The following is an 18844-nucleotide window of genomic DNA, read 5'->3' on the forward strand; positions in this document are numbered from 1 at the left end:
ATTCCAATAAAACAAAAATTATTATATTTAATAAAGCTGGGAGAACAATAAACCATAAATTTAGTTACAAAAATTTCAATATTGAATGTGTACCAAATTACAAATACTTAGGCATTCATTTCGCAGCTTCAGGGACTTTCTCACTGGCTAAGGTGGAATTACACAAAAAGGGACTGAAAGCTTATTTCAAACTACGAAAAGACTTCCTGAGTCTAAACCCCGGGATATCGACTAGCTTAAATGTATTTGACCACACTATAAAGCCAATTTTACTTTATGGCTCTGAAATATGGGGAATCTTTAACGTCAATAACATAAAAATAAAACAGTCTAATGATATACTGATACAACAATGTTATAACAACTTAATAGCTGAAACTTTACATCTAAAATTTTGTAAAACCATATTGGGGTTGAATAAGAAAAGTATGAACCATGCTTCACTTTCTGAACTAGGAAGATTTCCTCTACATTATGATATTGTCAATAGATTACTAAAATATTGCTACAGATTAGAAAATTTAACAACAGAGTTTCCTCTATTAAAAGATGCATTTGTATGTAGTAAAGAACTTCATTTCGCCCAAAATACAACTTGGTATTCCTCTATTGAAAAGCTACTAAACATTCTTAATATTCAAAACATTATGACATATTCTAAAAAAGACTTTGTTACTTCTTTAAAACAATCTCAGACTAAAAAATATTTGATGGATTGGCAGTACTCAAATGAAACACTTAAAGATGGCAAACTTGTTACTTATTTAAATTTGAAAACTAACTTCAGACTGGAAAAGTATTTAACTATATTAAGACCTGAATACAGAAAGCCAATCTGTAGACTGCGGATATCAGCGCATAGACTTTTTATTGAATCGGGCAGATATAATAACACACCTAGAACAGAAAGAATATGCAAAAATTGTACACTTAATAAAATTGAAGATGAAGAACATTTTCTTATCCAATGCAGCAAATTTACAAAAGAAAGAGAGGAACTATTTGATTTAATTTCATCTAAAGCAAAACATTTTACTAGTTTAGAAGATAAACAAAAATTATTTTGGATTCTAAACTGTGAAGAATTAGATATATTAAACTCTGTTGGTAAATTTTTACAAAAGGCATTGCCTTAATTTGTATTTCCTATTCAAATATTGGTTTTTTATTTTTCAATCATATTATGATAAACTATTTCAAATTTGTATGTGCATTTGTATCTTGACATATTTATGTATGGTGTTTAACATAAATATATAGAAGACACTATATTGAATGTATGGAAACATACATAATTATACATATATATATACATATATACTATTTAATTGTTCATGTCTGTCATAGTTCTTTAAATCATCCAGCTCTTTCCATCTTGTATATGTTTATTGAATGTTTTATGTTCATTGGATGTTGTATGTCAACAGTCTTCATGTTGCCCCTTGAGGGCCCTTAATTGGTTAATAAAGAAAATTGAAATATATATATATATATATATATATATATATATATATATATATATATATATATATATATATATATATATATATATATATATATATATATATATATATATATATATATATATATATATATATATATATATACCTGGTATATGTGTGTGTTTTTATTAAAATTTTGCCTTGCTCTACGAAATTCTACTCTCTATTCTTAATCATCTGAATACAGAATAATATCACATACATATGTAGATGTTCTGGGTTTTTTTTTCTTTATTTACTTATTATTTTTGGCAAAACAAATAGATTTTTTTTTAATTGATGGAAAGGGATGGAACACACATGCAAGGGCGGGAAGTATTGACGTATGTATATCCTGGGAAGTTATCTCTCTTATCATACTCTAAATCTAGCACGGTAGGACGTACAAGTACATGTACATTGTATATCATATTCAATATATCAGGATTTCCATAATTTATCTCGAGAGTCGCTTATTTTTTCAGAGAGAGAGAGAGTCGGGGTTATCTTAATGATTTCAGCATTTTTATAGAAAAAAATTAAAGCAGAAATTAAATTGTTTCTATTTACAAGAATAAAGTTCATAATTATTGTTTAATGCCAAATATTTTTTCTTGAATCATTATATTACCAGCCTTAATTCAATTCATAGCTAATTTCTTTGCGAGAAGTTGCTTTTCATCACCAGTGGTAATTTGTTTTTGTAAATTGTAAACAAATAAGTAACAGAACACTCTCTTTGTTGCAATAAAACTCTGAAGCATTGGCACCATATATTACGTTTAACGAATGCACACCCAGGCACAAGATAACATAAGAAATTAATCGTTAGATTGTTTTCCGTACAACCAAAATTGCTTTCGTGCAATAGAGTATACTACTTGCCAAAGTAATAAAATGGAGATTATCGAATATTTTGCGCCGATTTCATCGCATTCCCTAAAGTAGGGACACGCATAGTTTCATTAGCAAGTTTGCATATCGACGAAAAACTGTCTGATTTGAAGAGGATTTCAAATTAATTTTGAAACTTTCTGATGTCTGTCATTAAACCACGGAAAGATGAATAATGCTTTATATTGGCTTGTTTTACCTGGACTTTTACGCATCTTATTAGGTGAGTAAACTGTACTTCCCATGCAAATCTCCACATCTCAGGAGAGTAACAAGTCAGTCCAAATGAAATGAGCAGCGATGTTTTATTGTAGCAAAATCAAGACCAATCCTTACGCGTCTTTTTCTCTTAGTATTTTGTGCACTTATTAACAATTTAAAACGTTAAATTCTATGAAATAAATGATACAATAAAGTGCGTTTTACCCGCGTCAGCCTGTTATGTAATTTTTCTGCAATGATCGCTACCGTCATAGCGCAGATGAACGTGCCACCCAAAAATTAAAAAAAAATTAACTGTGTATCTTTGCATTCATCTCACTCTCTGTCTGTCTGTCTGTCTCTGTCTCTCTCTGTCTCTCTCTCTCTCTCTCTCTCTCTCTCTCTCTCTCCATTTATATATGTGTATCCATGTTTATATAGAAAATTACTGTAACCATTTTGTTACATGTTATGCGCTCGTTTGAAAATTAAATAATATAACAAGTCGCAAATGATACTTTTTATTTAAGTAAACGAAAATAAGACTTCCACATTGACTGAACGTATTATTCGACTATAGAAATAGAAACATGTATAAAATCCCGTTCTATCTGTTCTGGCAGTTGCTCCTCTTCGATGTTATGAGTGTGAATTGAATCGTAAAAAATCCAATAACACATGCCTAGACCCACTGGACACCACACACGATGACGTCAGAGTGACACAATGCCAAGATCCAAGAGAGACTTGTCTCATAGTGAAGACTCAGTTCATAAATGGTAAATATAACGTTCTACGAACATTTACAGTCTACAAAATGTATGCATGTATACTTTGCATTCAATTCAGTGTCTATTATAACACCCCATTCCATCCACCCCCCAAAAATGGGGGAGGGGAATAAACAAACCACACAATAAAACCCGAAACAAGTTTTTTTAAACAGATTTGTAAGGTATCGTGGTTTTGTATTGATTTTTATCATATTGGAATTTTACATACTTGAATGGTATTGTGCAGGAGAAGAAAAAAATCCAACGCAAAAAGAAATTCAGATCTTATTACAAATGATTACGTACATGTTAATGTAATTAAAATCTCATCGAATGAGTGGGATAAATTGAGATGGGATAAAAAATGTCCTCATGGAGTGAACGTATCATTTTTTTAATGCAGGAGACATTTTCTACCAACGAAAATGCGGGAAAGCGAACCACAAAGACTCCTGCAAAGACTTACACCTGAACGGAACCAGATACATGCTGGACGTGGAAGTCTGTTCATGCCAGACAGACCTGTGTAACACAGCAGACTCAATATCAGCCCTGTCTAGCAGAACAATCGCGTTTATTACATTTATGTGGGCTTTTCTATTATAAGACAAAGGGCCCACGCATGACTCTTTGATTGTCCACGCGGCTTTTATTTATGATTGTGCAATTGGTGATCCTTTTTTTTTTTACGCCGAATTTGGAATTAGGGTTTTCCGTTTTTCAACGGAAAACCCTTCTGTTATTCTACTGTTTCTTATTATTATTTTTTTTTTTTTCCCGCAAATTTTGTGTACGAGATTTCTCGAACATTTTTTGTCTGATTGCTATGAAACTTTCAGGGTATATAGATGATATTAATATCTCTAGACGTTTTTTTCAAATTTTTAAAATTCACTTCCGGTTATGAGTTATTGCCCTTTAATTGAAAATTGGGGGGTCTTTTGTCCAGAGTTGATCTCGGGAACTACAGATGATAGATTCATGAAATTTGGCGAAATTGTCGGTAACATTTTATAGTTTTGCTGGCATGAAAATTTTGGTAATTTCTTTGTTAGTTTTTGAGCTATTTGTCGCCAAAGTTTAAGATTTTCTCGGGGCTGAAATTTTGTTGCTTTTTGTATTATAACCTTTAAACTAAAAATATTTTGCTTATACATATAGAACAAAAGTTGTTTAGAATAACGAGAGATTTCATTTAAAATTAAGAAAAAAGGGCTGGCCCCTATAATTAGGGGTCAGCAGCTCATACACGTATTTTTCTGATAGCAAAAATCGTTATCATTTTATGAAAAAAAATTAATTCAGTTATTGTTAATATATTAAATAATGTCATTTGGTATCAAATTAAACAAGTTCTGTGCTATATTTTTTTTTTCAAATTTCATAAAACAAATATGTGAGAATCGTACATGAACGAGTTAATATGTCTACATAAACACACAAGCGAACAAATGCCACATTAAGGCCCAGACATTTACTGCATTACGTTGTGTTGCGTCTTAGATAAATTGTTGTGATTCAATTTCATTTTTTTTCATCTATATCATTTATGAATTCAATGAACACACATTATTTAAACGTTCTATGTGCAACTATTTGTCGGGGCGCCCCTGTTTGTAACCCCCGCGCGCGCGCCGAATGTAAACAGTAACGAACGGCATTGTAGAAAAGAGAGAGCCGTAATGCAGAAGAGAAGTTGTGTATTCTTTCGGTGTACACATGCATTTTCAATTTACTGTGAAACATATGAACGTGCACAGGGAACAATACTACATATTTGTATAAGGAGGATATTTTTCTCGTGTGAATCGTTTACGAGGAAATTCTGACAGCCACACTTCTGTCGACGATCAGCCGTTGATAAGCTACGAGTAATAAAGGAGAAAAGATGGACATTAAAGTGTGTGATTTATGTGGATGTTACTGAAGAAGGTGAGGCTTTTTCTCCTTTTAAAGTTTCTTGTTAACTGGTTAAAATTTAGTATATAGTATAGATGTACATGTAAGTACGTGCACACTAGCTGTTAGATGTTTTTGTTATGGTGTGGGTGTTTGTTTACTAACGTGTAATTTTTACATGTTTCATGGATGTTTAGACTCGCTCGAGGTTCATGGGGGACTGGAAAGGGTAACTGAATTTATCTATTTAAAAAAATAACAGATTGTGAATTTTCAACTCAAAATTCAAAGCAGGGTCTAATTAGAAACATATCATATATTCTTGTGCAGAAGACTCCAAATGTAGTCATGAATACCCTGTAGACATAACTTCAAGTAAATAAAATTGTATACTTCAGACTTCAGAGTTAAAACATGACTTTAATATCTTTATGATGCCGATCATTGTATCATTAAAGAGGTTTAGCAGACCAACGGGTACCCGGTACATGTACTTGTACATGTAGGTTACAAGTTAGAACTATGCCTTCCATTCTACCAGTTCACATAATTTTTCTTGTTTAGCAGTTATGATGTGTACTTAAATTGTCCTTGTTAATGTTTTAAATGTAATTTTTTATTCTCTTTTTTTAATCTGACTACTGGTAGTACTGGCGTGCGAGCAGTTCTCGCCGAGGACCATTTCTCACTGGTGCCCTGTTACATCATATTTTTGTATATAATTTTTTGTGTTGATAAAATGACGTAACAATGCACTGGTGAGAAATGGTACTCGGCGAGAACTGATTGCACGCCAATTGATTAATTACAGACAAAAACTGAAGGTTGCGAGTGTTATTTTTTATTGAACAACATTGTTTAAAATAATTCTTTATATGTGACGATCAGACCGGTTTGAATACCAGTGCCAGATAGCTCAGTTGGTAGAGCACCTGACTAGAGATTCAGGGGGCCCAGGTTCAAATCCCGGTTTGGTCCTTCATTATTTCTCCCATCCTGTTACAATATTGGTGTTGTGACCAACCCCTGGAACTAACAGGTTAACTCGATCCTGCCAGGGATGATCTTCGAAGGTGAAGATCATTTAAGGGGGAGGAATGTGACGGTCAGACTGGTTTGAATACTGGTGCCAGATACATGTAGCTCAGTTGGTAGAGCACTTGACTAGAGATTCAGAGGGCCAGGTTCGAATCCCACTTTGTTCCGTCGTTATTTCTCCCATCTTTTACATATACATGTATATCAGATATATGACAGATGATTAAGAGTCATCACATGTTTTGCAAGATGCAATAAGTGTTAAAAACCTTTACTTTACAACAGAATACATTTAAGTGAATATTTATGCTCCTTGTTATTATTTGGTTTGGTTTTCTTGACAGTGTCGCATAAACAATTTACCCGCTCCTAAAACACAAACTTTCTTTTTGTGGATTCAGCTTACCGCTGATTGGCTGCTGTTGCAGCAGACAAATAAGATATGCACGCAAAAAACACAATGAACTTATCAGAGAATGAGTTGAGTTTATTTAAACTGTTGGAATTTGGGTATTTTTTTTTTAAATGTATACTTGTGACAAAACATATATGTGGTACATACAGCTGTAGCTTTATGAAGAAAATTTTGGTTAGACCATATATACCTATCATGCAAGTAAATGATATTTACAAAAAACTTGCAATTTATGGCGCACGAAACATACGCTAGTTTTATAAAGATTGACATACATGTAATGTACCACATTTTGTGAAAAATAATCTATTAAAAATTCTTCATTAAGTTTACTCATACATGTTTTATGCTTATTACACGTAGTATTGTTTTTAAAACATGTAATTTATAAGAAAATAAACAAAAACCCTCGCTAAATTTATTTGCAAAAAAAAAAAAACACAGTAGAATTGATGAAAAATGGTATACCAGAAGCTAATACCAGTACATGTACTTTGACGCTGTTCGGTGGGTAATACATGTATTCGTTTGTAATTTACGAATTGAAATATTGACTGTTGCACTACAAGTACGGTAATAAACTCTCTCTCTCTCTCTCAAACTCTCTCTCTTTCTCAATTTGATAAGTGTTTATACCTATGAAAATTTTTTAATATTATATTATGACTTGATATGCAAATTTTTGATCTTGTACTGCCTAAATGTTATGTCATGTATTGGGATATGTCATACTTATTACACTGCATGGTCAGTGTATTTTTTCCAGAAATACTATGCATATGTTAATGTAAACACAGCTATTACTAGTACATGCATGTAAACACAGCTAATTATTTTTTTTATTTATTTCAGCTCAAAACGGACTCTTGTTACCACATGGCTTTTACCGGTACCTGTTGATTCTTGTGGGTCAGCTCCTGAGATTAACCTGTCACCTCTATCCACATTCATATTCCTTGTGTTCTACAGACTATTTACCGGTAATTCAAATTAAATCCGATAATGCATGAACAATAATGGAACTTGAAGAAAGCATCATGCCATGTTGTGGTTTGTGTTTGATAAGAAATTATGAAAACAAAATTAAGGCTGTTTAAAGAAATTCATAATTGCTGTGAAAATTTGTTTTTCAATAAAAGTATACAATTATGTTTCCTTTATTTTTTATTTCATAAAGATATTTAGATGTGTTTACATAATTGAAACCCCCCCCCCCCTCTATTTAATTGTCTGCATTAAGATTACATGTAGGATATGTAAATGTACATTTGACTTTGAAATAACATCTGCTATGATAATTACTTTTGAAATGAACAAGAAACAACCTATTTCTACCTTTGTAAGGTATATATGCATAAAAAAGTAGAAAAACATGTCAAATTTGAACATTTTTCATTGAAATCAACTCTGTCTCCAGCTACCTGGGTGTGTTTGAATTTAATTCTAATTTAAGGCAGATGTCTAACTTGTAGGTTGTAACTTACTGTTTTAGCATGGTTAGAAGGAGACTAGAAATCAGAATAGATTAGATATTCACTAAATATGATTGTTAGCTTACTTTTTTCATGAAAACAAGAAATCACAAGCAGGACAGCTGTCTATTTGTTTATTAAAATGGTACAAATCATACAATAAACAAATAAAGATCAAATTTTAGAATCATTGATGATTGTTTTCAAATATGTGTGAGAAATTACTCAAGGAAATTGCCACACGTTTCATAAAATTAGGTAAAACATTTCAAACCATGACTTTTTATGAAAATCAAAAGATTGGGGGGTGGGGGTATACATGTAAGGGTATTTCTAAGTTTCTTTTTAAAGGTGGGTTAACAAAAGTTGACCTCTAAAAGGTCAGGTAAAGATGTTTTACTATGGAGAACTCTGTAAATCTGTGTTTACTAAAGGAAATTGGAAATGGTGGGTTCACTTAAATGGCCATATTTTCATTAAACCTCAATGGAATTGGCAATATGTGGTATTCTTTTTCTCAGAATTGCATTAGCTTTCTTATTCTAAGACAAACCGTCTTTTCATAAAAATGTTAGTGTACTAAGTTAAAGGTACAAGGAACAGTTTCGGATAAAGTACCGTCAAAATTTTTGTAAAATTGAGAGTGACTGTACTTGAAGGTTTATCATTGTTGCGTAGATTCATGAAATGAATTTTAATGATTATCAATAGTTAGAGGGATGTCTCTTGTTGGAATTGGTAAGCAATATTAAGGCCCCTAATTTTAAGTACATGAGAAGCAGAAATAAATTGTGAAACTTGCGGCTATGACAGATATGTTGACTTTACAGTGAAATTGAAGGTTACAAACGGGAGGTTATATAACATGAAATGTAGGTGGATGGGATATTATATGCCTATTTAGTATTTACTGGGTATGAGGACAATAGCAAGTTTATTGTCCCCCAAGACAGCAAATATTTAATGAGGCAAAGCCAAGGGAAATAGTTGCTGTGGAATGGGACAATAAACTTGCTATTGTCCGAATAGTCAGTTAATTGGTATTTCATTATACAGAAGAAAACTTTATTTGTCAGCGATGCAGAATTTCTTGATGATAAACAAATTAGAGTTAAATCAAACTTTGTATTTAATGCGGCGATCTTATTAGGTCAGAGGTGTTCCGAGTTTAAGGTGATATGGGACACTTCCATGTTGTGACGTATTGTTTATCGAAATAAACAATAAAATAAAGTGTAATTATATAAGTACATGTAGTTTCTTTTCAAAAATGGTCACCTAACTCCTTAGCACAGTGGGTTAGAGGGTTTACTAGGAACCTGTAAGTCATGAGTTCGAATCCCGCTGGGGTTTTTACAATTTTTACCTTTTCAAATATTTTTAAAAGCTATTTTTTGGTTAAATATTGTAAAATTTGAAAATTCTAAACCGGTGAAAAGTTTTCAATTATATAGTACTTTAATCCACATTAATATCGACAGATGTCCCATACCACCTTAAAAAGGAGGGAAATCAAATTCTGCTGATGAATGGTTTTGATGACTATTCACCATGGGCAGATAGCATAGATACTATTTTGAATTAGATAAAAAGGCATGTTTATGCGGGCGCCTTCTAGTGATCAATTTGTCCGTCTGTCCATCCGAGATGGCTTGACAGGATCATAGCTTCTCTCCCCTTGGCCCAATCTGGCTCATACCTCATCCACAGGGTTGCTTTGGTTGAAGGATGTGCAGTGACCTTGAACCATGTTTTTAGGTATAAGGTTAAGGTCATAGCAGAATTATATATATAAAATCCTTGTCTGGGGCATATCTTTTTTCCCTTTGGTCCAATCTGGCTAATACTCGCAGAGTGTCTCTATGGTTAAACGATGTGCAGTGACCTTGCATGAAATTTCTAGGTAACGGGTGAAGATCATATCGGATTGTGCAAAAATCCTTTTTTGAGAGCATATATAATTTCTGCTAACCCCTATTTGGCTCAGACTTCACATAAGCAGAGCTTTTGAGTAAAGGGTGAAAGGGTGTGTAGTGACCTTGAACCTATTTTCAGTGAAAAGAAACTGAAGGTCATACCAGAATTATATTTTTAAAAATCCTTGTCCGGAGTATATCTTCTCTCCCTTTGCTCCATTCAGCCTCATACTTCACCCACATGATGCCTTTGTTCAAAATATATGCAATGACCTCGAATGATATTTGTAGATGAAGAGTCAAGGTCATATCAGATCACACAAAAATCCATATTTTAAGAGCATAGATATACTCTCCTTTTAGCCCCTATTTGGCTAATATTTTACCTTTACAGAGTTTATTGGTTAATGGCGTGCAGTGACCTTGAACCAAGTCTGTCAATGTGAAGGTCATAGCAGATCTTTTTAAAATTAGTTTTAGATAGTAGATTATTTTTCAAATATTCTTAATCTTGGTCAGATTGAACAAAAATGCATGTATGTTAGGGGGAATGAAATTGAATTAAAAGTTCTATGCCAGCTGGAAAAATTTCAAGTTATAGGTCAAGGTCAAAGCAGAATTCTCTGAAATAACATAAGTGGGGCCCTTTGAAATGTTCACCATTTCAATGTTGTCTGGTTCATAACAAAATTGATTTTTTACATAAATTTTAATTTTGCATTCTGGGTTAAGAAAAAAGATGTTAGTTCAAGGTAAAGTAAACTTGTACTTAAAATGAAGTCAAATTTGTTAAGTCGTACTTCAACATATTTTTTTTTTGTTAAGTCGTTCTTGAAATGGTTAAGGGTTTTTGGTTAAGTCGTACTTAAAAACATTCGGATCATGTTAAGTTGTACCAAGAATCATTCGATTTTTTTTCATCTTTTTGTACTTACGTTTCTTTGTTACTAGATTAAGAACTCTGCTTCTTAGACGTACTTCTAGCGTTGCTTTCGACATTAGCGGAAAACCCACTCGTTGCTTTGCAACGAGCTTTGCTCTAGTTATTTTTCTTATTCCTATGATCTTATTCATATTCTTAAAAAAAACTGTTATATCTCATCAAAGTTTTTACTCAAAGACTCGCACTTGTACTGGTAACAAATATAAGCTCATAGCCTGCATTGCAAAACAAAATAAAAAACAAAAAACAAAAACACAGTAGCGTATGTTTATACGCAAAGTACAGCTCAGCATCAAACCCATTTTACAGTCAGTCTTGAGGATATGAAATTAGCACACGCTAGCACAACAAAGTATTACATTTATTTCATTAAACATTTTGCATGTCTTATTTACCTTTTCTTTTACAAACTTGCAACTCTACAAAGTGATGAGTCTTATATGATTATAATTCTTTGGTCTTTTATATTTTTCACTGAAATATATTTTTGGTTTGTAAATAAAAATATATTTTAACATACAATGTAAGTGACGAATTTTGTGTCCGTCGGGTCAAGTTATATATATATATATATATATATATATATATATATATATATATATATATATATATATATATATATATATATATATATATATATATATTGGTGGGTTTTTTTTTGGGGGGGGGGGTTGTTTGTGACGGTGGCCAATTTCTTCAGTTGAACACTCTTTAGAAATTTTTTACAAGTCGGCCGACAGATACCGGTTGAGGACCGAAAATTGACCGCGGGTCGACCTTTTTAGGGACGATTTTGACAAATTGCTGATGAACGACCGACGGTGTACGGAATACGATAAACATCTACCGTCTATTGGTCGATAATCGGCGGCCAGGTGGACCAGACACCATGCTGCAGACTTATATCGTCAATAAATTGTAGAAATGCCCACATGGTTACAGGTGAATATTCAGCAAATGTAAATTTGTTTATGTAAAAAAATCAAACTTTGGCGCAAGGTTCGATAATCGAGCGACGATTCATCGGCTTAAAATTTAGTCAAACTTTTGAAGGTGTACTAAAAATCAATGTGACTGCTCCGCGTCGTCCGATACCCGCCTCGGGCGATCATATTTCTTTAGCCGACGTTACGAGGAATATTTGTTCGCTCCACCATCGGCTAAAAATGTGACCTAGGCATAACACTTTAAATGAAAATTTACATGCATGCGCGATAATTATCCGTCTGAATGAATAAAATAACAAGTTGTCTTCAAAACTAAAAATGATAGTTTGAAGGTTTCATTTGGAAAGAATGCTGAATTCACCTGTTGCAGATTTTGCAGATACGCTAATTTACCGGTTTATCCAAGAATCCCCTGTGGTAGTAACCCCCCACATCGAAACACTCTGTCATTGTTGATCTAATATGTTTCGGAATATTCATAAAGATACAATTTCTTAAATAGAAAATTTCCTTTCATAAAAGTTTGTATGTGGTTAATTATGTGTATTGCGCAGATCGCATTCACGAAGAAAGGGACCAGCATAGTTTTATTAACAATCCCGCATATCGACGAAATACTGTCTGATTTCAAATTAATTTTGAAACTTTCTGATGTCTAACAGAGACCACGGAAAGATGAATAATATTGTATATTGGCTTGTTTTACCTGGACTTTTACGCATCTTAGGTGAGTAAACTGTACTTGCCGTATCTTCACATGTAAAGAATGTAACCAAGTCATAAACAGCGATGTTTTATTGTAGCAAAATCAAGACCAATCATTACGCGTCTTTTTCTCTTAGTATTTTGTGCACTTATTAGACATTAAAACCACAGGTAAACATTTTTCTTATCTGTGCGTTTCTATAAAATCATACATAAAATTGCCCCCTCACACTGATCATGAAGCTCCAAGAGATTGAACCAAAACCGTTTGACACGACAATGATTAATTTTACCATAAAAAGACATTGTCAGGAACTATTCTAATCATGTAGCCATCCAGCTTAGTTTTATTAGTTTAATTAAAAATTAACCCTTTCCCTAAGTTCTCTTTCTTACTATCAACGCACAAGCCAAAGCAATATTAAAGGCGCAAAATCTTTTTCCTACCTTATTTTTTCTTATTACCGTCTATTTATTTCGTGTTTAAAATTTTAAAAAAGAGAAGAAATCCAAAAGCCACTGTCAGATTTAAACCAATGTACACCGTTATTCTTTTGATATCAAGTCAACGCAATAAATGCATATTTTTTACTTATTATAGTGTTTTAGAAGGTATACCAGTTGCAGGCATTGTAAAGGAGGGGAAATTATACATGTAGTTTGACATCGTTTCTTCCTTTCACTGTTTCAATCAATGGATCACATGCATGAATATGGCTCAAAGAGTAAAACATTAAAAGTGAAACATGAGCTACATGTACATATTCTTTCTAAAAAATAAAACATCACTTAAAAATGATATAATCAATAAAGTGCGTTTCACCCGCGTCAACCTGTTATGTAATTTTTCTGCAATGATTGCTACCGTCATAGCCCAGATGAACGTGCCACCCAAGATTTTAAACTTTTTACTGTTTATCTTTAAAAGGGCATGGTCACGATTTTGGTCAAATTCTATTTTTCTATTTTTATTATTTACAATGCTTTAGAAATGTATTTCTAATGATCAAATGAAATTTGAGAGTCATTCGTGGAGTTAAAAGCAAGATACAGGACTGACAATTCTTTGAAATGCAAACAAGTTTCGTGCCCTGTTTTTGTTTACATAGGTTCAATATACCAGTTAAAAAAATTAAACCTGATTTGTTTATCTTTTTTATTTTCTTAAGCATAATTAAACAGTTTCTAACGTTTAACACATTCATTTTAGGTCTAAAATTGGAATTTTCAACATTCAGAATGTAAACAAACGCTTTGTTTACATAGCAAAGAATTTCAAGCCCTGTAACTTGCTTATAATTCAACGAATTACACTCAAATTTCGGTTACCCATTAAGAATGCCTTACTGAAGCATTGTAAATATTAAAATCGAAAAAAATAATTTTTGACCAAAATCGTGACCATGCCCCTTTACCCTCATATCTCTCTTTCACTCTCCATTTTTCTATATACATATATACATATTACTGCAACCCTTTTGTTACACGTTATGGCCTAGTTTTAAAATAAATAATATAACAAGTCGCAAATAATACTTTCTTTTTAGTTAAACGATATTAAGACTTCATCATCGTCGGAACCTACGAGTTTTCTATCCGTTACTCTGCTAACAAATAGAAAACCCGTGGGTTCCGACGATGAGACTTCATACAATAATTTGAAACTTTAATTAAAAAAATTAACTCATCAAAATTAGTTTAAAAGGCCAGCAATCGAACTGCACATTGACTGAACGTATCACTCGACTAAAGGAATAGATATATAAACTTCATTTTATCTATTCTGATAGTTTCTCCTCTTCGGTGTTATGAGTGTGATTTAATTGGTAACGCATCCATGTACTCATGCTTTGACCCATTGGACACCACACACGATGACATCAGAGTGACGCAATGCCAAGATCCAAGAGAGACCTGTCTCAAAGTGAAGACTCGGTTCGAAGATGGTAAATACATGTATATAGTCCTACTAACATTATCATTCTACAAAATGTGTGCATGTACTTTGGAATATTAATTAACTCATTGTCTACTTTAACTAACACCCACTCGTCCCCCCCAAAAATAGAAATAAACAAAACAAAAACAAACGGTTGTTTTTAGACAGATTTGTAAGGTATCGTGGTTTTGTATTGATTTTTATCATATGAATTTTACATACATGAATAGTATTGTGCAGGAGAAGAAAAAAATCCAACGCAAAAGGAAATTCAGATCTTATTACTAATGACAACATTCATGAAACTGTACCTTAAATCTTATCGAAGGAGTAGGATAAATTGAGGTGGGATAAAAAATGTCCTCATGGAGTGTACATATCATTTCTTTAATACAGGAGACGTTTTCTACCAACGGAAATGCGGGAAAGCGAAACACAAAGACTCCTGCAAAGACTTGCACCTGAACGGAACCAGATACATGCTGGACGTGGAACTCTGTTCGTGCCAGACAGACTTGTGTAACACAGCAGACTCAATATCAGCCTCGTCTAGCAGAACAACCGCGTTTATTACATTTTTGTGGGCTTTTCTATAAGACATGGGGCTCACTCTGCGATTGTCATAACGGCTTATTTAAGGATTGTGCAATTGGTGATGGTTTTTTAAACACACAATTTGGTTTTATTTTATTTTTTTATTTTTTTTTTTTTGGGGGGGGGCGGGGGGGGGGGGGGTTATATTAATATGATCGTATTCCAATTCTAAAAAAAACCCTGTTATATCTCATCAAAGTGTTTATTAAAAGACTCGCACTAGTACTGGTAACAAATTATAAGCTCATAAACTTTGCAAAACAAAACAAAATAAATAAATAAATAAAAAATACAGTAGGGTATGTTTATACGTAAAGTACAGCTCGATCAGCATCAAAGGCATTTTACAGATAGTCTTGAAGATATGAAATTAGAACACACTAATACAACAAAGTATTACATTTATCACATTTAACCTTTTGCATGTCTTATTTAGCTTTTCTTTTACAAACTCGCAACTGTACAAAGTGATGAGTCATATGTGATTACCTTTTTTTGGTCTTCTATATTTTTCATTGAAATATACATTTGGGTTTGTAAATAAACATTTTCTAACCTTACAAATAAATAAGTAAAAATGACATGTGGCGATAACGAACAGGGTTCAAAATAAAAATCCAATGGAAAAATACTAAACAGAAAAAAAAAATAGAGGTACCATGGAGGAGTGAGCATCATCTGCCGACCGGTCACAGCCGCCCACATATGCTTCTTATAGTATTTTGGGGAAAATCGGTAGACAATTAAGTGATAAATTATATGATCTACCAATAAGTATGAAAAACGCCAGTCAACATAGAACCCAGTTAAAGATTGTATTTGCTGACATGGTCGTTGTATCGACCATAGAACTTAAGAAAAGATGACTTCAATCGAGACTGTTGTTAGTAAGTAAGTAAGTAAATTAATTTTTGAAATGACACGTGGATTTCGTTTACATTGAGGTATACGTAAATTTACATAAACAATAAATTCTTTGTCATGTAAACAAGGCTTGTGCCCTGTTTTTGTTTACATGAGTTCAATATACCGGTAAAAAGTCCTTTTCAAGCTAATTCGTCTAACCTCTTCTTCATTTTAAGCATAAACAAACATTTACTAACATTTAACACATTCATATTAGGTCTAGATCTAAAACTGGAATTTTCACTTCAGCATTCAAAGTGTAAACAGAAGTGTTTTGTTTACATAGCAAATATTTGTAAGATATGTAACTCGCTTATAATTCAACGAATGACACTAAATTTTGGTTGCCTATTAAAAATGTCTAACTGAAGGATTGTAAACAGTAAAATCGGAAAAATAATTTTTGTTCAAAGCCGTGACCATGCCTTTTTAACACTAAATGATAATTTTAAATACATGCGCGATAGTTGTCTGAATGAATAAAAAATTCCAGTTTGTCTTCGAAACAAAAAAAAAAATGAAAATTTAAAGGGTTCATTGTGGAAGAAAGTTAGATTCGCCCTGTACTCGTATTTCGTTCATGTTGCAGAATTTACAGATACGCTTAGTTACCGGTTTGTCCCCAAACCCTCTGCGGTAGTACCCCACACCGAAACACTGTGTCTTTGTTGTTTCGGGATGTTCATAAAGATTTAATTTTTTAAACAAAAAATTCCGTAAAAGTTTGTATGTTGTTATTTTAGGTGTATTTTCGATATAACAGAATAATTACACAGTCTATTAATGTTATTATTACAAACGGAATTCTGGTCAATAATGACCTTATTCAATAAGGAGACAAAACTGTATGTAGTTTGATCAAACGTCTTATGCTCTCCTGTTCAATAAGATCAGAAATACGTGTATGTAATTTTACAAAATAAGATAATAATCCAAAAACAAACATTTTTATGCATTTTTATAATTTGCAAAAATATTGACTGTTACCGATCATTCCTTTATTACGTCATGATCAAATGTCTGCTCATCTAAAACTGACAAGACCACATTCAATTGAATATTATGCATGTAATCTACAGAACTCTTTTTACATTTGTAAAACATGGTTTTTTGTATTATTTTTTGTTGTTGTATTTTTTATTTACATATTGGAATTATCTAGTATTTTATCGAAATAGGGTACGTACAATCTTCCTCAATTTTGATTTTTAGCAGTAAATTACAATTCATTCTTCTTTTTTACACCCAAGGATAGATTGTCATTACTCATGACTGCACTAAAGTAACACATAATTTGAGCTCTTTGTGTTCGTTGTAAATTGTAATGTCATTAAAAAATAATCATTATAAAAAGAAAATTATGAACGGGAAATATTTATTGAATATCCATATTCAATATTCATTTTGAAGCTATAAAATAGAAGCTTTTGTAGAAAAAAAGACGATGGTTTTGCATATACTGAAATAATCAACAATGAACCAAGCTCTGGGAAAGGTTATCCTCCATGGACCGTATGATGCAACTCTTGACGTCACAGTTTTTATCAAATATCTGTACAAATCTGGAGGCGATGGCGATTTAATCGTTACTCTGCATTGCAAATCGTGTTCATCGAATCATAGACAACAATATCAAGTATTGGTACACGTTGGCAGGATATACACTATGACGCGATTCCGTACAAGCTCTCGGTACGACTTACTGGGGTGTTCTTTGGGCCAGTAATGGCTTCGAACTTGTTGCGAACACGGACAGCCTGTGGAATACACGTAGTGAGTGTCATGTTACATGTAACAGTAGGCGGCCAATCCTTAGTGGTCACCTAAATGACCAATGACACACTAGTATTTACTTCTATATTTAGATACAAGCATATTCTCGTGGAATTGGATATTATTCGTCGTAACTTTCTCGTAGGTTGGGAAATTCAGGAAGGTCTTGCATTAGATTTATCTTCTGTGATGTAGAATTTAGGATCTATGTATAATGTATTAGAATAGAATGTGTTTTACCTTTATTTTTAGAATAGAAAAACAGTACACCATTATATCAAGTTCTGCAACCTTTACATTTGTAGCGTAATTGAAACCCCCCAAAATTAATAATAACAATACGAAGTTACAACATTGAATGCGTATGAAATTAGAACACAAACTCGGTTTGATTTTTTTTTTTTTTTTTTTTTTTTAGATAAAACCATTGTAGAGATAATCATTACTTTGAAATACCAAGTTCGAACTGTAATTATAGATACACCGAAAAATGTTAGTGACTATTGCTTTAGAATAGATAGGTAAAAAGATGTTTTTATAAATTTAATATTTACCAGTATCCATTTTACTGCAATGGAAATTTAAAATACATGTATTATAGGCATTTGCTATCATACGACGTGTTAATTCAAGCAAACATCTGCGGTTATTCCCGTTCTGCAATATTACCTTTAGACAAGCGTTTAGACAAGGGGTATACGCTTTACAAGATTTTTGTAATGAAAGTAATAATGAATTTTCAATTGTTAATTCTATTACATAGTGTGTCAAAACAGGTTTATTTACAAAGTGACTTTAACATATCATTAACATAGTTAAGGTACTACTAGAGTGAAAAAATCATCGTGTTTACACAACGAGCGAAACAAATGGTGGATGCATGTTTTTGACGTGCAATTTCGGGAGAAAAATAGCGTCCCCCATTCACGTTTTGTATTGAAATGGTCA

At 32.6% G+C, this 18844-nt stretch overlaps 2 protein-coding genes across 2 annotated transcripts; both read left to right on the forward strand.

Annotated features, from left to right (window-relative positions):
- The first annotated feature begins 1899 nt into the window (after window positions 1-1899).
- Window positions 1900-4049, forward strand: LOC128157111 (uncharacterized). Its single transcript, XM_052819487.1, has 3 exons — window positions 1900-2598; window positions 3200-3355; window positions 3753-4049. The coding sequence occupies exons 1-3, from the start codon at window positions 2544-2546 to the stop codon at window positions 3953-3955; spliced, it is 414 nt and encodes a 137-aa protein (XP_052675447.1). The 5' UTR covers window positions 1900-2543; the 3' UTR covers window positions 3956-4049.
- Window positions 4050-12543: 8494 nt separating this feature from the next.
- LOC128191196 (U-scoloptoxin(05)-Sm1a-like) lies at window positions 12544-15308 on the forward strand. Its single transcript, XM_052863281.1, has 3 exons — window positions 12544-12706; window positions 14475-14630; window positions 15020-15308. Exons 1-3 carry the CDS (start codon window positions 12631-12633, stop codon window positions 15217-15219), a joined length of 432 nt encoding a protein of 143 aa, XP_052719241.1. The 5' UTR covers window positions 12544-12630; the 3' UTR covers window positions 15220-15308.
- The last annotated feature ends 3536 nt before the right edge of the window (window positions 15309-18844 follow it).

This window comes from Crassostrea angulata, chromosome 7 (genome assembly GCF_025612915.1).
Source record: "Crassostrea angulata isolate pt1a10 chromosome 7, ASM2561291v2, whole genome shotgun sequence".
Lineage (NCBI taxonomy): Eukaryota > Metazoa > Mollusca > Bivalvia > Ostreida > Ostreidae > Magallana > Magallana angulata.